Source organism: Prionailurus bengalensis, chromosome A2 (assembly GCF_016509475.1).
Source record: "Prionailurus bengalensis isolate Pbe53 chromosome A2, Fcat_Pben_1.1_paternal_pri, whole genome shotgun sequence".
Taxonomy (NCBI): Eukaryota; Metazoa; Chordata; class Mammalia; order Carnivora; family Felidae; genus Prionailurus; species Prionailurus bengalensis.
The window spans coordinates 86,949,813-86,974,062 of record NC_057348.1 but is presented as its reverse complement, the minus strand read 5'-3'; the positions used below and the strand labels follow the sequence as shown (position 1 = coordinate 86,974,062).

At 35.6% G+C, this 24,250-nt stretch overlaps 1 protein-coding gene across 1 annotated transcript in view; it reads left to right on the top strand.

The window, feature by feature from the left end:
• SEMA3E (semaphorin 3E) overlaps nucleotides 1-23,944 on the top strand; it is a 243,916-nt gene extending 219,972 nt beyond the window's left edge. The window contains exons 15-17 of the mRNA XM_043588729.1: nucleotides 1,745-1,812; nucleotides 3,370-3,509; nucleotides 19,668-23,944. Coding sequence (XP_043444664.1) covers nucleotides 1,745-1,812; nucleotides 3,370-3,509; nucleotides 19,668-20,120 — 661 coding nt within the window. The 3' untranslated portion in view covers nucleotides 20,121-23,944. The remainder of the gene's footprint in view (nucleotides 1-1,744; nucleotides 1,813-3,369; nucleotides 3,510-19,667) is intronic.
• The last annotated feature ends 306 nt before the right edge of the window (nucleotides 23,945-24,250 follow it).

Sequence of the window (24,250 nt, the reverse complement as noted above, 5' to 3'; positions counted from 1 at the left end):
TATTGTGAGAGAAAGAGAGAGCACATGCACGTGCTCATAGGGGAGGAGCAGGAGGAGGAGGGAGAAAGAATCCCAAGCAGGCTTCCCGTTGTTAGCGCAGAGCCCAGCAGGGTTCAAACCTAGATCCCACAAACTGTGAGATCATGACCTGAGCCAAAATCAAAAGTTGGACGCTTAACCAACTGAGCTACTCAGGTGCCCCTAAACCATTTTTTTTAAGTATTATTATTATTTAAGTTAACTAAGATCTGAACTTATATGTGAGAAAGCACTCCATCTCTTGAAATGATGTTCCATTATCATCATTTGGAGCAGTGAGGAGAGCCTAGAATGAAAAAAAAAAAAAAATGAGACTGGACTAGATTTTAGATGTCATTTAGATAAATTTCATTTTACAAAGGGGACAGAAAGAACCAAGAAACAGACAAGATATGTATAAGATCAAACAACACGTGAGTGATGGCATTGGGATTTGAATCTGGTTCCTTTTTCAAATTTCATCATTGCATATGGTTAAAGCATCTCATTGTCACTTTGGAAGCCTCACCATCTCCCTCTGTGGTGAAACTTCTGCTTTGCCTTCTGTTTTTCCCTCAATCTTGAAGAAATGCCATGATTTAGAAAAGCAAGTGGTATTTTCTGCCTTTATGTAATACTTCTATTTTTATCTCTAATCTAAATTAATATACTGAGAATTTTGAGTTTAGAATTTCAGTACTAATAATAATTTCTATTGTTTAATCCCTCAGAAAGGTGCTTGCAAATTTAAAACAAGATCTGTATTATAAACTTTTTCCCCAGGGATAAAGAATGTTGTTATTTTTTTATTATATATATAAGCAATCTATAAAATATGACAATACACCAGAAGTGATCCTAAATCTAATAGGCAGTTTTGAAAGACAGCCTATTAAATATGTATAACACAATCACATTGAATAGAGGCAGATAATCTCTACACACAATATCTGAATAAAAGAGTAAGTTGAATATATTATTAGTGTATCTCTTTTTATTAAGTATATTTTTGCTATGTGATTATGATAAGAATAGAACAAAATATTTGGGTTCAAATACCCTTACCTTTTTTGTATGCATTTCCATTATATGAAGGAGTTTTATGATTTTTTTATTCAAATAGTCTGCCTCAAATCCCATTGTCTTTTTGGCATACCTTCCCTACCACCCAAAACACCCATTTGAAACCGAAGAATTCTTGTTGCACTAGATTTTTAACAAAACGTAAAGAGAGCTTTCTTTAATTATTGTTGGAGGGGGTTAAGCTCAATTGGTTAAGCATCTGACTCTTGTTTCCAGCTCAGGTCATGATCTCACGGTTCATGAGTTTGAACCCTGCATCAGGTTCTGTGCTGACAGCAATGGAGCCTGCTTGGGATTCTCTCTTTCCCTCTCTCTCTCTCTGCCTCTCCCCTGCTCTCTCTTTCTGAAAAAAAAAAAAAAAAAAAAAAAAAAACGAACTTTAAAAAAAAATAATTGTTTCAGGATCCAGAATTCAAACTTACATGGACACTTAAAGAGAAGTTGAATGTAGATCTTATCCATTGAATAACATTCAATGAAAATATGGGAAACTATGAAACTTGAATTTTACCCTTGTTTTGTATGACTGATCAATTTTTTTCAGTAGCAGAATACTACTTGAATCTTTTATGTGGTTGGCTGTATTTTCAAGTCTGGAAAATTGAAATCTGAACATCTCCTCAGCACATTTACTTTCTTCCAGGCGGTTCCGCAGACAAGATGTTCGGCATGGCAACGCAGCTCAGCAATGCTTTGGACAGCAGTTTGTCGGTAATCCATAGAAAATCAATTGCTATGGGTTACTCAGGGTGTACAGTGAAGAGACACTGGGAACTCTTTTAAAGAGTCTTTACTTTCTTTGTGATTGATATGTACTAGAACAATGTTACTGCAAGTATTCTTTTTTTCTTCCACATAGTGGAATTTTAAAACAAAATTTTTAACTACATGTGGCCATAGAACTTTTAGTTAGGAAAGTAAGTTCTGTATACCACCACGAAACCTTGCTGTTGGACCTCACCATAGGGGAATCTTAGAAAAGATTCTGCCACAGCGATTTGTGGGACCTCTGTCTCCATCTCAACCCTGGGAATATCTTTACCATGTTACATAACCTACAATAATCTTTTCAAGAGTGATCCAACTTATATCAAGTCACCACTAAGCTTTGGGATAAAACAAAATGAAAAGCTTTAACTCTTCCACTAGAGTAAGGAAGCCTAGAGCTCAGGCTGATGGTGCAAATGTGAGTTTCTGAGGAAAGGTAATAGGTGGTCTGATGAGTAAAGGATGAGAGGAAATTGCAACTCCAGCAAATGTAAGGAAGTCAGACAACAGAGAAAACTACGCTCTTGACTCCTCACACCGTGTTGGTGGTTGGAACAGGCTGCGATTTGCATCACCAGTTTTACCAGGAGGTGACAGAGAGATGAAGAATCATGACTGGGAGACCAGCAGTGCTTATGCACAGTGCAGGGGTTACACAGCCTCAGTTCGCTAGACCCAAGGCTGACTGAGGGTTTGGTTCAGAATGTAAGCCTCTGAGAACATTGGCTGGAGGAAGGTAGGATCTTCATCTAGGAAGACTTAGGGGTCAGTTTTGAAAGTGAGGAGGACTCAGGCATAAGGGAAAAAATCCCAGGTTGTGGTTAATAAATTTGATACTGGTTAAAACACCAGTGAATACGTCCACTTGGTTTTATTCCCCACTGCAGTTAAGTGTACTTGCCCATATGCACATTAGAGTTCAAGTCCAGTGAGAGCCTCTCTGGGCCAAGATACAGATTATAATCAAGAAGCTGTGGGTCATGAAGTCTGTAGTTCAGTTTTGTACTGTTTTCTTAATGCAGGAACCCAATATCTAGATAAAGTGCAATCCCTTGACAAAATCTCACTCAAGCTTGTGATTATGTAATGCTGTATCACCTCGATTTCTGCCTTCTATTTTTGTTTGTTGCCATCAATTTTGTTTATCCTATGTCTTACATGAATGTTTGGTGCTCCTCTTCTCTTGCCTGCGTTATCAGTGGATATTGTCACTGATTGTCCATGCATTTAACAGTGACGTACTTTCTGACTGACTGCCTGTCCTTTGGACCCACACTCCCAGTTACTTCCTTCTGGTCCTCTCCATACCCTGCACTACCTTTTTAAAGCCTAGATTTTGGTATGCCATTGTCTCTAAATAACTACTTTAAGTGACTGTGCATAGAAATTAGCAGTAAGTAATGAAAGATACTTACTTTGCTGCAGAAATATAAATAATCTTTTAAACATATTACTGGTAAAATTTAAGTCTTAAGGTTAATATTAACATTTATATTGTAGGGGATGCTTTGGATAAGACTGAAGAGCGACTGGCCTATGGCATAGAGAACAACAGTACTTTGCTGGAATGTACCCCACGATCGTTGCAAGCCAAAGTTATCTGGTTCGTGCAGAAAGGACGTGACACAAGAAAAGAGGAGGTAATTCATAGCTGCATATTCACACCATGCTGTCTTGCATATGGTGTGTGATAGTAAATAGATGATGATTTATTGGTATTTAAAAATGAATTAGTCTATTATGCTATACATGTTATTTAAAGAATGGATTTATTTATTATGTGTGATTTATATACATATAAAAATTTTTAAATACATTGATTTCTATGTATATACAATTTATAAATGCTATAAAAACCTATGTGTATATTTAAATTTTTCATATGTATATAAGTAGCATGTAAATATATATATACATATGTATATATATCAAATATAAAGTGCCTACACATGTAAATAAATTACATATATGTATATATGTGTGTATATGTGTGTGTGTGTGTGTGTGTGTGTGTGTGTATAAAATAAACTTGGATTCTGAAAATTGGATTTTTATTCAGGAGGTACTCATAGTTTCATGGTTTTAGTATCAAGTCAAAATGATAGTCTTAAATTGTATCACCCAAGGTAATGTTCTAGAAAAATAACAAATTCAAACACCGTTAACATGTATATCTTAGACATATGGATAATAGAATTAAAACAACACCAGCAACATTTGTTTGATAAAGCAATTGAATCACATATGAAAATTCAACATAGGGGTCCCATTATTGCCCACTGGAAATAAAAGAAACGCATCTGTTTGTCCTTTTAGGTGGATTGACTAATAGAGATTATATTTTTATTATGATCTAAGAGAGGAATCAGTTGGGCTGCTTTTGTAGATGTAAGAATAGGAAGCGTTTAAAATCTGTTTGTTTTTTTTTAAGTTTGTTTATTTTGAGAGAACATGCATGCTCATGAATGGGGGAGGGGCAGAGAGAGAGGAAGAGAGAGAATTCCAAGCAGGCCCCTCACTGTCAGCACAGAGCCTGATATGGGGCTCGAACTCATGAACCGTGAGATCTTGATCCGAAATCAAGAGTCAGATGCCCAATCAACTGAGCCTCCTCAGCACCCTAGCATTTAAATTACACATAAGGAATACTGTAGAGGCAGTTACTGGCTAATCTTTTTATGCAAGTCTAGAAATCTGCTTGTATATTGGCACAGTCAAGGGCATGAAGCAATTAGTGAAGGCAGATAAAGCATTGTTGATGCTAATGTGGGCTTTGAACTCAATTTTCACAAAAGTGGAACTATGAAAATAGAATGAAATTTGGTTAAAAGGAAATAGATATTGGTGAATTCTAGCAAAATGTTCCATAGTGAAAAGAAGGTTGCAAATTGAATTAGGGAAATAAATGTTAGACACCTATCTTTGGACCCAGGGAGAAGTTAATACGTGCATAGTAGATAGAAAGTGAATCAATGAAGTCATCAACTATAGATTCCAAATGTACAGCACATTGACTTTTGATGCCTTTTTTTTTTTTCTAGTCTACTGTGAAACTAAAAGTATTACATGTTTTTGGTCCAAAATTATATAATACATCCTGGAAGATGATTAAATTTATAAATCCCAGTTTCCTGGGATAGTTATTACAGAGGAAGGCACTCAACAAAGGCTTTTAGAGATAATATAGTAAGGCATTCAGAGACAGGAAAATTCCCCTAAATTTTCATGACGTCATAAGAATAAACATCTGTCCAAAAATGTTACAGCCTATTGCTCTAAAATACATTGTTGATTTGGTACTAAAATATTTTCCATTCCACAAATCTGATGTGAACTTGATTTTTAAATTCCATCATAACTCACTTGGCAGGAGAGGACCTGGGAATATTCTATAGCTCCTCTGGTTGAATGGCTTCAGGAGACAGAGAAGTAATTCTTTCATCAGTGGTTTTCTTCCCTTAGTATGTTCTGTTTCTAATTTGGAACTCACCATAATCTGCCTCATTTGGAAATCCTTTCCAAATCATTTTGACATGCTGCATCCATCAATGTTCAATTATAAGCTTCTTTCTCATATTGTTAATATAATCTGCTTCTCCTTTCCCCAAATTTTAGTCCCTGTTTTTCAAATTTCCATGACTGATGTATTTAGTGATATTTGAAATTTTGAATTTACTCTGCATTAGGTGTAATAATAATATAATACTTGGTTTCTGTATACATAGCAATATATATTGATTTATTCACAATCTAGAACAAAGCACAAAATTGCTACCTTCTTAAAAAGATGGATGTGTATGCTTAATACACAAAACAGAATAACTTTGTGTGTCCTCTGAGGGTTTTTTAAAAGTCCTAAATTTTAGAGTCTGTTTTTGAAGCTTTTAGAATTTTTTTAAAGACCATTTATGTATAGATGGTAGTTACTATGGACAGATAGTTATTTTATTATCAAATCTTGACCATTGTATAATATATTTAAGTTTGTCCACTCCATTTCTTTCCTCATATGGAAGTGCTTTTAGACTACACCTGACAGTAGCCATCAAGATCCATCACAGACACTACAATCCATAAGTCATTGCTTTGCAGTCAGACCATAAGCTTTGTAAAAAATTTGGATTGTAAAAAACTGTGTGTGTGTGTGTGTGTGTGTGTGTGTGTGTGTGTGTGTGTGTTCCTTTTCTGGAACCAAAATTTTTGAGTCTGGAACTTCTGTCTGCAAATTCAGACTCAGCCCTCTCAAGTTATGTGGAAACCACATATTGAGGTAGATAAAAATTTTGCTCAAATGAAGTTTTTGAAATGCTACATAGCTGAATTTCTAGAAAGTATCTAGAAATTCAGTTACCTAGCTCCAGACTGGATTACTGCTGTTTTCTCAAAGATGCACTTTATGGTCTCCTGCTTTCTTAAATTCCATGCAAGAAACACAATCTCTGTACATTTTATGAATTCCATAAATGTTTATTGAAAGCCTGTTGTGTAGGTACTTCATAAGGAAGTATTTTCCCTAGACTCAATGACCTAGTCAGTTAAGATGTGCATCAGTTACTATAATATCCTGAGGGAAAAGATTTAATAGAAGAGGCTTTATAGGTAAGTCCCTTCTGTGTGCATCTACTGAACACAGGAGCTGCAATAGTGGGTAGGTGACTTACCTTTTGTTTTTATATCTCACAAATGCACATTAGAAGTAATCAACCTGATCTTAAAAATGTGGAATGTGAGAGAGGTATAGGCCATAAACAAAATCTGTGACAGACCCAAGGTTTGGACTCAGATATTCCTGACTCCATAGCTGAGATGCTTCACATTTAATCATTGTCTAAGTACCGAGCGATTTGCTATGTGCATTTTATAGATTGTACCATTTTATTTGACATGATTTACATGTGACACAATTGAAACACAGAATGTTTAATAACTTTCCTGGTTACTGACTGCTAGTAAAGTCATCTCAAATCCAGCTGTCTGTGTTCTTTCTACTAAATCACACAACCTTCTGAAATTGGAAGGCTAAATACAGTTTCAGATGCCCTGGGACATGGAGCACATGGAAACCCTTATATAGCAGATATTCTAGAATATGACACCTGAAAAACGACCCTTATACTGCTTGATACTGCTTGAGATATATATATATATATATATACACACACACACACACATATATGTAAATATATATTTTATAATATATATTATAAATATAACTTGTTAAATATAAATATAAAATGTAAATATAAAATATATAAAATATATTCATAAAATATAAAATATATTAAAAATTTATAAAAGTTTTATTTTATAAAAATATATAACAAAATATATAAATATAAAAATATATTAAATATAAATATATTTTTATAATATATGTTATATATAATATATAATATATAATATATAATATATAATATAATATATTATAATATATTATTATATAATATAATATAATATATAATATATAATATATTTTATAATATATATAATTTTATGTGATGCAGCATTAACTTTCAGTGTGCCTTTATATTCAAGGTCAAATAATGTACATGTGGCTGCCTCATACACATAATAGCAATGGGATTTTCCACATGCCCTCTGTTATTATTCAGAATCCTGAAGGCTATGTAACTTCTCAGGTGGAATGAATACTTTTTCAACTTTCTGGTCTCCTCGCTGTTTAAAGTGTCTGCAATTAGTGTTTTGAGCTCAATAAATACTCAGAGAAAGGGTGCCTGGGTGGCTTAGTCGGTTGAGTGTCCAACTTCAGCTCAGGTTGTGATCTCACAGTTTGTGGGTTCGAGCCCAACATCAGGCTCTGTGCTGACAGCTCAGAGCCTGGAGCCTGCTTCAGATTCTGTGTCTCCCTCTCTCTCTGACCCTCCCCAGTCATGCTTTGTCTCTCTCTGGCTCTCAAAAATAAATAGATGTTAAAAACAATTGAATAAAATAAAACATTGAAAAACAATTTTAAATAAAAAATACACAGAGGATACCTTATTGGTAATGAATAAAGGCCTTAGCCCTTTAGAAGCCTATAGTCTTAAAGTGAATACAAGAATGTAAACTGATAATTATATTGTTGAATATATTGTATTTATAATAAATATAATAAAAGTTATGTTGGAATATGAGAAAAGATGGGGTACCTGGGTGGCTGTCGGTTAAGTGTCTGACTTTGGCTCAGGTCATGATCTCACAGTTTGTGACTTCAAGACCCACATCGGGCTCTGTGCTGATAGCCCAGAGCCTGGAGCCTGTTTCAGAGTCTGTGTCTCCCTCTTGCTCTCTGCTCCTCCCCTGCTTGCTCGCTCGCTCGCTCTCTCTCAAAATCATAAAATAAACATTAAAAAAAAAGAAACTACGAGAAAAGAAAAACTGTCAACCAACAGGTTGGCTATGGAGGTTGCATGATAGACAATCAGGAAAATATTCAAGGCAGAGGTGACATGTGAGCTAGGTCTTAATGGATGAGTAGAAGTTAACTACCAGAGAGAATAGGATGAGCATATGTGATGGGGATGAGAAACAATGTGGTATGTGTAGATCTGTGGCTGGAAATGAGGATACACAAATGAGTACACAGATCAAGGAACCATTTCACTTTATTTATAAGCCAATGAGAACACCTTAGACAACCTTTTAGACACATTACTCTTGAATCTTGTTTGTAAGCTTTGAGGATAAGTGGGTGTCACGAAGACTGTTTAAGAAGGTATTTCAGTAGTCACATGGAAGACTTTTGACCAGAACTGAACAATGGTAGTAGGAATGGAAAAAAAAAAAAAAAAAGGTTTTCATTTTTATAAGAGAACACGCTGTGCATTTAATTTGTGAGATACAAGAGAAGCAGTCATAATGATTGACATGTTCTTTGGATGTTTTGGTAGTAGATGGTGCAATAACAATGATTTAAAGAACACAGGGAGGAATAGAAAGTTTAGAAGATGTTGAATTCATTTTTGGCCATGTTGAACCGAGGTCTTCGATAAAGCATTTAGGTAGAGCTTTCCTGTGGTGTATGTATGTTCAGGAATATAGAATTCAAAGGAAAGATTTGGAATGGTAAGAGATATGTGAGAGACATCAGCAAAGAGGTAGTAATTAAATTCATGGAGGTAATAAAAGTAAGAATAATATAGCAGCAGTCATTCTTCAATATCACTTACGGTGTTCCTGGCACTGTTCTGTGAATTTTACATATTTTAATACTTTTAATCCTCACAAGAGTCTTATGAAATACCTGGTATTGTTGTCCCCAATTAATAGATGAAGAAACTGAAGCACAAAGAGATTGAGTTACTTTCACAGTATTACATAGCCTGTGAAATGAGTTTGAGTTTCAGACCAGATACTCTATTTTCAGTTCTAGACCCTTAGTCACAATGTCATGGTACCTCCAACTGTGTAGGTTACCTTGGAGAATGACTAAATAAGAAGTGATTTTGAGCAAAGCCTAGAAGCAAGGCAAAAACCCACATCCCAGGAAAAATTAGAAGACAAATTCTAATTTTGTTGTGAGTTTGTGAGTTTCAAGAAGGAAGAGAAAAACCACTCATTTTCTGAAGGGGGAAAAAAAGAAAATAAAGATTTTATGTATGTGGATAAGGAAGATAATTTCGTCCACAAAATCCAAGTTTAGCTGTTCCAAATTCATTCCATAATTATTTAAGTTTGGAATATCAGTTAAAATCTTCTTTATATGTGTAAGGATATATAAATTATATTTTTGTAATTTCAGAGGACAAAACTGTTATAAACATAACTAAAGCACTGGAAATAATACACGCTAGTTTATGAATTCTCAGTTCCATATACTTGAATTTATAAGCTCCCAAAATGCAAAAATTCATCATGAGTAACATTCCAAAGGAAAGGAATTCATACTTGTTACGACACTGGTTGGACAATTGAAGTATTTCTCTGTACATTTCTCTTTCTCTAGAATGCACAAACACTACATTTTAAAACTAAGTAAATGAGGGAAAATTTACTTATGTATTTATTGCTTAGTTTTAAATGTTTATTCAGTATGTGTACTTCTCAGTAATCATGATAAAGAAAACCTTAATTTGTTCAAGCTATTCGTAACATAAGTAAATAACTTTTTACCTTAATACATTACTCACTTTGAATGTTGTAAGTTTGGAGTATATGATCTTAACCTGAAGACAGAGTATGTCTTTGAACCTGACGACGATTTAAAGCAGAAGTTTGGCAAACTACAGTCTGGAGACCAGATCTGGTCTCCCACCTCTTATGTAAATAAAATGTTATTTGAAAACTGCCACACCCATGTGTTTACCTAGAATCTGTGGATGTTTCCATCCTATAACCACAAAGTTGAGTACTTATAACAGAGACCATATGACCTACAAACCCCAAAAACCTTTACTATATAGCTCTTTACAGGAAGTTTTTTGGCCTCTGATTTGAGGTAGAGTGAAGCTTTATTAAATAAGTATTATTCTGAAAAATATCTCTGTATTTTGGAGAAAAAAAATATTTTCACGAATAACTAAGCCACCATTTTGTGCTGCGCAACTATAATGTCATTGGAATGAGTTTTCATTAAAACCAAACAATATGAATAGTTTCTTGGAGTGTGTTGTTTCAGACTTTGTTCATTAGACCTTTATTGATAAAACCAATGTGTCCCAAAGACACTGTAAACAAGGTAGAGTTCCACGAAGAAATTGAATAAATGTATGTAAATTCCAAGTGAAGAAACTGGGGGAGGGCAATCCCAAAACATATAAAATATTCTCCAAAGTGATAAAAGGCACGTGAGAAAGTTGCTGGCCCATAGGATCAGCATCACAATCTATTCTTTGGTAAGCATGGAAGTTTCATTTTCCCCTTAATCCTCATTGATCTTTCCATTGTAGATTCTTTATTTAAGGGAAAATGTTTTTTGTGTGTGCTTATGTGTCTTAAAAATAAAGTCTCTCACTTTAAAATAGCTGATTATATGTATTGTGCAGATTGCTTAAATAATGCACAGATGCGCATGTTCATGTTTATTATAAAAAATCCAAGAGAGAATGTAAGTTGACATCAAAACCCCAAGACTTCAGTTTCACCCCACTCTCTCAATTCTGTTTGTTAACTGGATGGCACAAGTTGTCACTTTGAACTCTGCTTTCAGACCACCTACTGAGTAGGATAAATTCATCAGAGTCATCTAATTACTGCTGAGAAATCTAAGAGGCATGGTTACCTTATCCGCCAGCAGTCCCTTCCAGAGTTCACTGCATCCACACAGAATTTGTACAGCTTTAAGTAAAACATAATTTTATTGATGATTCAGCACATTGTGGAGACAGCTTCTCTTGTAAAAACAGAACAAAGAAAAATGGAGTATACAAGTTACATCTCTTGATGTTGCACATTTATTATGTCATCAAAACTGAAAGAGATATGATGTGAAATTTCATCCTTATTCTATCTCGTTTGCTAGATGACCCATATTTTCTTGACCTTCCCAATGGTAACCCATGACAGGAAGCCTAGGGGATCAATGACAGCCATAAGTTTGCGATTTTGTCTTTATATACATGTACTGAAAGCATGAGGTTTGTTCTACATGAATATTATTTGTTTTTCTTGTTGTCATAACATAAAGTGCATGAACCCTGCCTCATTTGAAACATCTGCTTAGCCTTTTTGGTGTTTCCATTTCAGTCTTTAAAAAAAACTCGGTTCATCTTTTCTAAGCTAACAATTCTTTACAAGTAGATACTCATAATTTACATTTTCAGCCTTGACAAGCATATTTTTATGTCATTTGCTCCATATTTTAGTTCTGAAATAATTAGTAGAGCCCATTAGTTTCATTTTTTCCTTCACAGTGGTAAAGACACAGTTCCTGTAAAAGGAAAACATAGAGCAAGTTTGTGGTCTTAAGGATGGAAGTTGATCTAGTGGTTTAGATAGAACCCTCTCTGGTTAATTTTCCAAGAGAATACTTAACATCTTTGAAAACTAAAATTCCCATATCTTTGGAATCAAATGCAGATCTATGTTTTATCCCACTAAGATTACTCTGACTCGAGGCTTCTGATTACACTAACATGGTAATGCAGCAAGGCCGGTGTCAAGCACATGGTAGACCTTCAAAAAGAGCAAACATAGGAATTCTCTTTTTAATTTCTTTTGTTCCAGTGAAAGTTATAGTTCACATAGTCTTCTAGATAATAAAAAGGGTACATCTGCATGAAGATACAAGAACATAGAACTGTGTATCCGTACCACATCGTGTTAGTCCCAAAGAATAGCTTATACTGAACTGTACTTGCATTTACTGTGTTTACTGTCGTGCTGCTGTTTGGACACCTATATCTCATTTTATGAAAACACAGAAGAGATTTTTTTCTCAGACCTCATTGCCAGAGAAAGGTGTACTTGACATAAGGAGTACCTTTACTTTTTAATAATTTTTTATTTGAGTATAGTTGACACACAATGTCGCATTATCTTCAGATGTACAGCATAGTGATTCAGCTTCTGTATAGGCTGTGCTATGCTTGCTGCCATCTGTCCCTATACAAGGCTATTGCAATATCATTGACTATATTCCCTATGATAAAGAATAACTTCAAAAATATACTTTAGAGACATTCAGGTCTTAGAATTTATCATACTCTCCCCTTTGCTTTGGTCACTAGGTAATTTAGTGTTGACTTTCTACTCCAAATATGGTAGTTGTTTAGTGCCTTATGATAAGCATTTATGTGTCCAAACATTATCTTTCTTTGATCCTCTCCTATTTTCCCTTCATCTAGATTGTCCTGATTATTCTTATCTTTGGAAATTTTTAATAAAACATTACCCTTACACTGCTGTTTATTTTTTTAGCATTATTTCTGAAATCATATGATTTCTATAGCTTGAACAGTATACCATAGCTTGAACAGATCTTATAGACCTGGTTTATTGGTTGCCAAACCAAGATAATCACTATAGTCATATTATTTAGTTCATAGCACATTGTCGTAATGGGTTCACACAGATCTCCTTTCTTGTTTGACTTAATTTTTCCTGGACCACCCTTCTCCACTTTCATCTTTGCTTTGCCATATGCATGCATTGTAATGATTGGATTAAGTCCAGTACTACATCATTTGTACTATATTGAACAAGAATATAGCATTTTGAGTATTCGTGAACTGTAAAAATAAAGCTATTGAGTTAGAGATCTTACTCTGTTTCTCTTTATAACTCAACACTGTGTTTTTATAGTTGATCACTGTTGCCGTGTGCGTCTTTATTTCATTGTTTCTGACTGCAACTCAATATCCCATATCCCACAGCATTCATTCATTGCTCTTAGTTGATCAACACCCCTAAGAGTGGACCAATTAATTCCCACTATGACATCTTTAAGGATCATCTCTTCACATAACCTCCTACAGATGTGAGTGCAAATCTCTGCATTCTTGCCTTCTGACAGCCTTCATTTCTACAGTTTTGTCAGCTTGCTTTCCAGAATTTTGGCATCATCTGTACCATCAAAGCAGTTTATGTGGATTCTCATTTTCCCACACTCTCACCAATTTTGGTATTTTCTAACTTGTGCCTCTCTTATTGGGATAAGGTGCTGTGTTATTTAAATTCGTATTTCTAAAATTACTAGTAAGATTGAACATTAACTTGCATACTTATTAAACATTTGGGTTGTTTTTTCTCTGATTTGCCTGTTTATATATTTTTTCCCTATTTTTCTCGTTAGAGTCCTTTGAATCTTCTGTACATTAATTAGTTCTTGAATATAAATGTTCAAGCTTTTCTCTGATATAGATATAGTTGATGTTTTTCAGTGTAACATTGTTTTTGCAGTATGGTTTTGAGTTCATATTTATGACCTCTCGGCATCTTTTTGTATTAGAAATGCGTTTTAATTGAGGCACCTGGGTGGTTAAGAGTCTGGCTCTTGATTTTGGCTCAGGTCATGATCTCATGGTTCATGACCGCACGGAGCCTGATGGGGATTCTCTCGCCTCCTCTCTCTGCCCCTTCCCCACTCACACGTATGCATGCGTTCTCTCTCTCTCTCTCTCTCTCTCACTCAAGCTCTCTCTTTAAATAAATAAATGAATAAACTTAAAAGAAACAGGTTTTCCACATTTGGGTCTTTAATCTGAAGTATATACCTACAACTTTATTTCTTTATATAGTGTGATAGGTTTCCCTAAATGTGCCATCAAGTAATTCACTCTGTTTCTGTTGGGTAATACTCTCTATCATAAGGCAGATTTAGAAAGTGTTTTTATAAAAGAAGTTTTGCTTAATTTTTATGCTGTATTATGACATATTTTTTGTAAGTCAACCAATATTTTTTTTGTATTGAAGGTAGGCCGGATAAGCAAACAATTATATAAATTGTTGGCCTTTATTTCTTGACTAAAACTAATTTCATTGTTAAATATATTCTGAAAGAAACCAATTCAAGGCCTGTGTCTGTTCTTTTCCTATGAAAAGTGTAGAACCATATGGTTGATACACATGGAAATCACTCCTTCTTCCTGACCAGCTACCAGATGTGCAGAGTTCTTTGTTCAATTACCTTTTTTTTTTGTTAGACATTACGAAACATACTGAATCAATCTTTATAACTCAGAATATTAAAACCACTTTGAGTAAGAAATGCTTTATTTTTGTAGATTGCCTGTAGGAATATTTGATAAAGGGATGTATTATGTATCATCTTCTTGAACAAGGAAATCAGGTCTTCAGACATAGAGAAAGCACAGCTGATGAAAACAATTGTGTAATCAAGATTTGCTGTCGAAGGTGCCCATGTGGACTCAAGTGGAAAGATTAAATCATGGAAGGACTTCAAATACAAATTTCTAAGTCATTTTTTTATTTTTGGGTATCCATAGGCTATGGAAGATACATTTAACTTTCAAGGCGATTTAACGTCCATATAGCATACAGCCGTCCAGATTTCAGAATTGAAATGTCTTTTATTTCTCAATTTCTAACACCATAACCAAGAGGGGAGACCTACATTCTGAGACAGGAACTATCTCCAATGTGCAAATAAATGATGTAGGACAGCTCCCATTGTAATTGTCATGCCTCCACATCTTTGAACCAGTGTGGACTTTATATATACACAGTGTGGTGTTTCTCAAGTTGGGTTTCTGATTTTGAAAGAAATACATGCTTGAAAAAATAAGCACTCCTAATCCAGTGGTCAAGGATTTGTATTTATCTTCATTTCTGCTTTTTGTTTTATTTTAGAACACTTTCATAAACTGGTTGGTATATGCCAGAAACTAGGATAGATGACTTTCCTGTTTTCATATTTGCATTCGCACAGGATATAGAGTAGGGAGAAGATAAAGGATCGTATTCAGTGAGGGTGTTGGTATGCAGATTCCTTTCAGGTGAAAACAGTGTCCTACAAGTGGTTTTCCTATTTATATCTGCAAAGCATAGCCCTTTCAATAGTTACTAACTGCTCCTCAAATCATCTTTGCTTCCTTCCGTCTAAATCCTTATTGGATTTACTTCTGGAGTAAATCCACAAGTGAATAACTTCTGGATATATCGTTACTGGGGTATCCCATTGTCTTGCATTCTTGCACACTCTGGACTAATCAGTATGTTGTCATTTCTCTGTATTCTGAGCACACTACTCATTATGGACTATTTAGAATAATTAAGAGATAGACCTTTGTTCTTATGAAACTTGTCATATGGTTAAAGGGAAAAAACTTGCATCACAAAATTATTTGAAGAGGAGCAAATACCAGCTTGTGTGCTACACATGTGAATGCTTAGTGACTTACAAAAAGAAATGAGACCTATCTGGCTGAAAAGAAAATATTCATTAAGAAATGAAAATGTAAACTTGGAAAGAAATTTTAAAAAGTGGATTGGTAGACAGTATAAGGGAGTTCGCTATCAGAAAGCAAGGGTAAGACTAGAATAAGACATGGAAGCGATAAAGGGGCACTACAAGGAAATGAGTACAGGAGTTACAAAGAGGAAGATTTGACTCTGGTGTATCTACAGGTTGTTCCCACCTTGTGCCATTGAATGTAAAACGTCCTGTGCTGCTGGCAGAATTTATATTAAAATGTTTATTAAATATGCACAAGAATAAAACGAGTGCATATTTTTGCTTGTAACTTTTATTCAAATGTAGAAACAAAATAAATTCACGAATAAGATATAAATACTTGCATTTTTTAATCTTTATCTAATGTGTTATTTTTTTTTTCACTGAAATAAGGCATCTCCATGAACATAACATGGGACACAGACAACTATATATGTGTGTGTGTCCATGAGTGTATAAAACATCTGCCTGGAGCACTTTTTGCTGTGTGATGACTCAATCCCCCTAACACTTGATACAAGTGACTTCAAAACTTTTTATGTACGTTACTACATCGGGATGTTGTTTGGTTTTCATCTGGCTGGAACGTACCATTAACATACTACATTCATCTTTGTTCTCAGCAGCTGGAAACTGTTAAAGCTTTGAAAATAGTTCAGAATCTATGATAAACACCAATACTAACAATGAAGTTGATCTTCCCCACGATCCCAAATACAGTTTATTAATTTACATTATCATGAAAACTAAACACAATAGTCGAAGTCTTTGTATAAAACTGATTGATCACCAGAAACGTATCTATTCCACCAAACCTATGAGAAACACTGCAGTAAGCTGTTTTGGAATACGGATTTAGAAAGGCGGGATTTGGGAGCATCTGGTGGCTCAGTCAGTTGAGTGTCAAACGCATGATTTCGGCTCATGTCATGATCCCAGGGTCATGGGATCGAGCCCCGTGTCAGGTTCCACACTAAGCATGGAGCCTCTTTAAGATTCTCTCTCCCTGTGCACCTCTGCCCTGCTTTCTCTTTCTCTTGCTTGCTCTCTCTCTCTCTCTAAAAAAAGAAAAAGCAAGATCTGGTTAACTGAACAATTTTCACTTGCTTGGGCAAGCAATAGAATCTGAATAAGGAGCATGATAAAAGGAAATGAAATTTGAAACAGAGTAAAATAATACACATTTGTTGAAATAAAGGGGAAAGGTATTAGTCAAAAGAAACTTACTTGAAGGACTTGTTCTTTTTTGCAGGTAATTTTGCATGCCCACTTGTAGAAAGGTTGACAGATGACATGGTGGTAATAAGGGAAGGAGTACACTCTTACAGTGCTGTGAGGGAGGCCTGTTTGAAGAGATGACATTTTCATTCAGTCTTTTCCAATAAGGAACCAGCAGTGGGGAAGTCCCTACAGGCAGGTACAACAGCATAGGTCCCGAAACAGAATCAAGCTGCGCATAGCAGCAGACACAGAAAGCAGGAAGATTTGGGAGCAATCTACCATGAGATAAAGTCAACGAATCAGTCACAAAATAGAAGAGCCTAACATGGGAAAGTCTAACGTGGGAAAATGGTGAAATGGAATGAATGTTTCCCACCATCACCACAGAAGAGATGTTGATAGGAATTTGTGATGTGTTGGCTATGAAGGCATAATAATGAGTAAGAAGTATGACAACACATGAGGACAGAGGAACTAGAAGAAGAATAATGTAATTGTCAGGAATAGGGAAGTTAGTAAATGGGGAGGTGCAGTTTGTGTGGAGAGACACTGGATTGTAAATAATGAAGGATGGTGTAAGTTTCGGTCAGTGTTTTGTAATTAACAGGAAATACAAAACAGTGGATAATCTGTGTGTGAGATCGGTCTTAGGGAAGCTGGTTGAAATGAGGAAACAGAAGACTTACCAAATGAATGCAAATAAAACATGAGATCAGGGAAGGGTAGAGGATTGTGCCTCAGAGAGAATGAGAAATCTACACCAAGAGACCAAGAAAGAACCAAGAGGAGAGCCAAGATAGTAAAATGGCAGGTACCACACAGAAAAAAGTTTAAGAAGGCGGGTCCCTCTATGTCAAATGCAGCCATAAGTTTAAAAACAATGGAGGTTGTGTTTCAGAGTCAGAAGCATCCAAGGCATGGTGGTGAATTTATGGATTAAGTAGGGGTAAATGTGAGCAGTGACTCCAAGTCATTTAAGAGGTATTGGCTGTGGCAGTTGCCAAGGATACTTTCTCAGCAAAACCTGTCACCAAGTAAGCAACTGTTTTATGTAGTGACGTATGTAGTGTGTTTTATGGCATGACAGCTCTTCCTGATCCCTCACGGGAGAACTTCCTGAGTTAGTGGAGCTAACGTTTTGCCTACTTGGACATAGTCCTATCAAGTTAAATGAAGCCTATATCAAGGATATATGGAGCCCCTTCACCCAACTGTGTCACTCTAAAGCTGCTGAGTAATTTATTTACCTACGTGGCTGAAGAAAAAAAACACCCTCTGAGTGTCTCATAATTTGTCTTTAACATTCCTATTTGAGATGCATCTCTTACTACACTGCTAATGCCATTTTGTCACATTATTCACAGATTCTATAAATGAGTCCACATGAGTAATTACATTGCAACTTTGGACGTGCCGGAACTGATTAAGGTTCAGGAAAGGTGAGCCCAGCAGGTCTTGCCAATACCTGCCACTGGGGCAAAAGTGTGCTTGTCTTAATGGTCTTTGCTGCCAAAGTGGTTCTGGTTGTCCGTATGCCCCTTTTATACTGGCAAAGGAGAATATCGCTTTTGTTTTGTATTCTCAAGGGAGAAGTCAGCCAGTAAGGTGTGAGTCACCTTGATACCATCATGGCATGATCTGGGGTCATCTGAAAACAAAAACCAGTTTGTTTTTAGCTAGAAGAATGTATACAGGAAAGGTAGAGGTCGGTGTTGATAGCCCTGTACAAAGTGTTCTCACTTATACATTATTTTATGGAAACGTCACAACATTCAAGTGACATTTGGATTATCTGCATTTTTACAAAGAAAACTAAGAGAATATACATAAATGCCCCAGATCACACAGTTAGTGCCAAAATTTCAATTTAGATTTGTCTAATGTGAAATCATATACTCACTAGTACAACTATCAGTAATAAGATATGAGCTGTTTATCAAAAGCTTTATTGGGCTCTTCTTACCTTGAATTGTAATAATTTATAGAAATAATGTGCATAACCTATTATTTCACAAACATAAGGTATTTGAGTCCTGAAGTTATATGCAAACTTAAAATTATTAGGGTGTGAAATTCTTCCGAGAAGAATATGGATGTTTCTGGCTTGATTTTAAGTCTCTGTTAAATAGAAAGCCTTGTAGAAATATAAGCATGCTCATTTAATGGATGATTTTTTTTTTTTTTTTTTTGGTAAAGAAAGAGAGTGAAGGTTTCTCACCTCTCTTAAGAGAGATCCTTATGGAAATGTTGGTCTTTATGATCTGGGGAAGACCCAGGTCTTTATGATCAGGGAAGAACCCTTGATCTACTGATGGGAGAAATGGCATTTGTGCTGTCTACTAAGAAAAAAAATAAATTTGATAGATCTTCATTTTAGTCTAACTCTGAGTGCTGTACTGAAGTAGATATTTTTTTCTAATGATTAATTGAAATCATTAGGGAGAAAGCTCTTTCACTCGCCTCTTAATAATATTGATGTGAAATGACGTCAAAGTCATTATATGAAGTGATCTCAAGTAAGTTCAACACACACACCTGATTTAATTAGTCATTCCCCCTCTCTCAGTCACTCTCACTCTCTTGCTCTCTCTCATATGTATGTATGACTCTCAGGATTTCATCATGTAATAACAAAAATTAAAAATCTGATGATAGTAAAAGGGTTATAGGCTGGTGTTCTCTCCTAGATAATACTCCAGTGCCATTGATTTTCTTGTTCTTGCAGGTGAAGACAGATGACAGAGTGGTCAAGATGGACCTCGGCTTACTCTTCCTTAGGGTACGAAAAATGGATGCCGGGACCTATTTTTGCCAGACAGTAGAGCATGGTTTTGTCCATACCGTCCGCAAAATTACTCTGGAGGTAGTAGAAGAGGAGAGAGTAGAGGAGATGTTTCACAAAGACTTGGAAGAGGATGGGCCTCCCAAGATGCCTTGTCCTGCCCAGAGTATCATCCCACAGGGGGCAAAACCATGGTACAAGGAATTCTTACAGCTGATTGGTTATAGCAACTTCCAGAGAGTGGAAGAATACTGTGAAAAGGTCTGGTGCACAGATAAGAAGAGGAAAAAGCTTAAAATGTCACCTTCCAAGTGGAAGTACGCCAACCCACAGGAGAAGAAGCTTCGTCCCAAAGCTGAGCACTATCGCCTGCCCAGGCACACGCTGGATTCCTGACACCGTGACACCGTCTCCTGGCTTCTGAAGAATTTATGTTTGGAACCGAAAACGAACAAAATGAGAAACCATCCAGCTTCGTATCGCTTAACAGATTTCTGTAATACAGAAATGACTGTGAAGGTATTATGATAAATTATTATACGTACTCATTTGACTGGTTAAAAATCACATAAAGTTAACTAACTTTGCTAAACAATATTTATCAAAAAGTGACCTTGTCTGTAGTTTTGAGTACCTGGCTGCTTTTCCATGGCAATTATTATTTTCTCTTGGAAGACTTACGGTTATTGGAATATTGAAAAATTAGAGATGTTAATAATCATGTGAAAATTAAATATATATTTTAATCTTTCTGAATTCTACCTTTCCACTACGATGTAAAAGGTAAAGAATACCAAATACTTTATCATTCTCACATGAACTGTCTGTACTTTTTAAGAATTTTATTAGTGGGAAAAAAAAACAAAACAAAACTTGTGTTAGTATCTAAACCATGAGTTTTATGAAGCCAGGTGTGTTGAAATTATTGTAAACCATGAAAGAAAAATTATGGTCACCTTGAGGCTCATGCCCTTCATAAAATATTCAATAAGCCACATTCTCTACAGTTACATTTCATGATGAAAACACATCCTTTGAATTTCACTCCAGTGCAGAAAGAATGACATTAAGATAACTTCTCAGAAAGATAGCAAAATATGCCAAAAACAGATGAAGTTACAGTTAGAAATCTAACTGAAAAAGTTTTTGCTACCCTCTTGTGGTAGAAAAAGTGTATTCTCTTTTTTCTCTTTTTACAGATTGTCTAGTAAAGATTTGAAAGCAGTTTCTGTTAATACATCCTGTCCATTTTCAGAAGAAAAAAAAAACTTAAAAATGTCTCACTGCTTATGTCATGCTTTAAGATGGAAATAATGTGTTTATGAATAATTTATTACCTCACAGGCCAAAAATGAAGATATTATAGCCCTGAAGCTCTATTAAAACTTAAATTTTATGCCTTCTAAATAATCTTCCCTCAAATATAAAGGACATTCCAGAAACATGTTTATTGTCTTTAAAATATTAAAGCAATTTGTGCTCAGATATCTAATTTTCCTCGCTATTTTATGTTAACAAATAACAAAATTGTTTCACGGGGTCACTTAACTACCGAGATATCCAGAGCACGTTTACTTTTATAAATAGTACCCAAAGTTTTTGAGAATGCTTATTTCTTGAAGTCCGTCCTTCCCCTTTTAATGTAGTGATTACCTTTCTAATATAGGAAGTTTTGTTGAGATTTTTCATTTAAATAAAAATTAAAAACAAGTGAATTACACGTGAAAACAATTACGAATGTTTATTTAAATATTTAGATATTCATTTCAACTTTCAAAGCTAGCTTACAGAGTATATAATTAAGAAAGTTAAGGTGTGGAGAACTTGGAATAGCTTATACTTTCATTTGAAAATTAACAAATACAAAAGTGTTTTAAGAAAGTCTAAGAAGTTCGTTTGTTAAGCCATGAAGCTCCAAAAGTTCTGAAGGATAGAAATATTTTGAAAAAGAACGTTCTCTGAAAAACCCAGTTGCTGTTTCCTCAAGAATCCACCGGAGGTCATTGCCGCCCACCAGTATTAACTGGAAACAGCGTGTATTTCAATAAAATCCCACCCAGTGTGGAGAAGTAGAACCCTAACCACAGATCACAGGGGTCCTTAGCAAAGTTTATGTCTGAAATACTCGAAGTGAACAGATAAGTCAGTAAAGCACGATTTATTGAAAATATTCTTCCATTAATACAGGAAAAAGGAAAGCAGGATTTTCTCTTCAGGTTTTTTTTTTTTTTTAAGTAAGGCATATAGCACCTACGTAGTTGACATTTTAATCCCAATAGCGCATATAAGCAGTTGTTAACAAGGATAACAGTAATGTCCTTTATGAGCTAAAATATTTCATAACTGAAGAGATAAGACTGAGGAAAATAACTTTGATAATAAGTCTTAAGAATTAAATATACTTTGAAGCTGTTCAAGGAATATGAGATGACCATTAAGGAGAGGGAGCTTTTTAAAATGCTAATTTAAGAGCATCTTGATAAGAAAATGTTGACGACTCAAGTCCACAATTGAGTAAGAGCACTAAATTTCCATACATACATACTTTTTTCCCTTTTCTTACTGTCTCCCCATTTCTTCCCCCAAACGTGTGCAGATGCATTGCACCACAGGAACACATCACGATGTACTTTAAGATAAAGCTGTATTGCCCTCTCAAAAGACAAACCAACAACCTATGTGGCTGTCCTTGAGAATCTGAAACCTACCACAGAACGCCTTCCCAGTCTTTTATTCGGTCTGGCGTCAGAATTCAAATTCAGGGTCTCCTTTGAGAAATGTCCAGGTTTAGAAAATCACTAATGTGTTGATCAGCTTTATCCTCTTTTTCTTGAACTCAGGAAGGGCATGTACTTAGCTACCTACAAGACTTGGGGGAATTAAGAGTCGGCCCTGACTCACCGTATTTTCCCCAGACAGAGACCTGGTGAAGAGAAATCATGCCCTCTAGGAACAAACATTAAGCTGAGAAAGAATCGTAACTGCCCATCCTAGGTTCAAAGAGGCACCTCCATGCAGGATCGGTCTCCTGCTTTTTCAGACCAATGCTAGGACATTCTCTGTAAGCGGAGAGGCCCGGTGTATAGGATGAGCCTTGAGGTCAAGCTGTGCACACCTCCTCGTTCAGTTCTATGTCAGCTATACAGAGATGAAGATTTGTTAGCAAGTAGGATTACAACTCCAAGAGGGTTCACTTCGTGATCTGTGAGGTCTCTTCCATGTCTAACATTCTACATTGCTAATTTTTTTCCTATGTGTTTATCACTGAAAATTTCAATGCAAAGCTATTAACTTGGAGAAACAGGGATTAAACTAGAAATAAACGCGAATAAGAAATCTACATAAAAGGGAGCAGAAAGTCTTTGCCTGTTTAGTAAGCGGCAATTCTGTATATATTTTGGAGTTTTTGTGTTTCCCCAAATTAGCTGAACAGTTAGGATGTTTTTATTGAGTGTTTAATATTTGCAATAGGGTGTAGGGCTTTGTAAATCTTCGTAGCGATTATGAGCATTTGTACAATTTGTAAACTATGATACATAGTTCTGCCTGTTGGTGTTAAGCATGAAACAAACACAACAGCTGTTGACCTTAAAAGTGAGTTGTCTTTAGCCTGACAGGGACATTAAGAGAACTGCTTAGCCTCGTGTGGAAACTTGAGATCCCGGGAGAAAGTGCTTGCAGTTATGATGACAATAAGGAGTCCATGTTCTTGCTCTTACAGCAGAGTATCATCACATCAAGTTGCTTTTTCGAAAGCAGTGCTCAGTTTTCAGGCCAACACCTGTTGCATTTGAATCAGGTATAAATAATAGATTTTCCACGAACGCTGTTTTGATTGGAGTGTGTTATTTAAGCTGGTATGTTTATTTTTTCTCGGGAAGGTAGCGTTATATTTTGGCTCTCATTATAATTGAATGTGTTCTGTTTGTGTTTAAGTGGCTTATAGCTAGAGTACTGTATTGGGGTGTTCTGGCCTATATGGCTTCCTTTTATTTGCCTGGGCCCATAACAGCATGTGCTTTCTTATTTCTTTCACTGATTATAAGCCATGAGACTTATTATCATCTAGTGGTAAGGTGCAAAGACCATGGACAGTGTGTCCCTTTGACTATCCTATGGATTTGCCGCTATGCACTGCATCATTTGCCTGTACTATTATGTACAATTTGTATTTAGCTCAACTTAGATGCTAAAGAAATAAATATTTACTGAACCCTTAAGTGCTGTCTGAGGAATGTTTCCTAAGTTTTTGCCCGTTAAACTCAAGTTTCCTAACGTGTCAAGCCTAAATGTAAACATTCAATGCTAGACTAGTGTTCGTTTTCTTTAAGAAGTTAGAAAAGAATTCACTTCTCTTTCCTTGAAAATGTCAGTCAACTTTCTTAAGAAGGAAAAAGTCCATTGGTCTCATTACGTTGAAGCGTGTGGGTCTCTTTCTGCCACATCTTGTTTCTAGAACCAGCAGCCTGAAATTCCTTTCGAAGCTGCATCATCCAGATAAGAGATATGGGGAATGAATGCTTTTG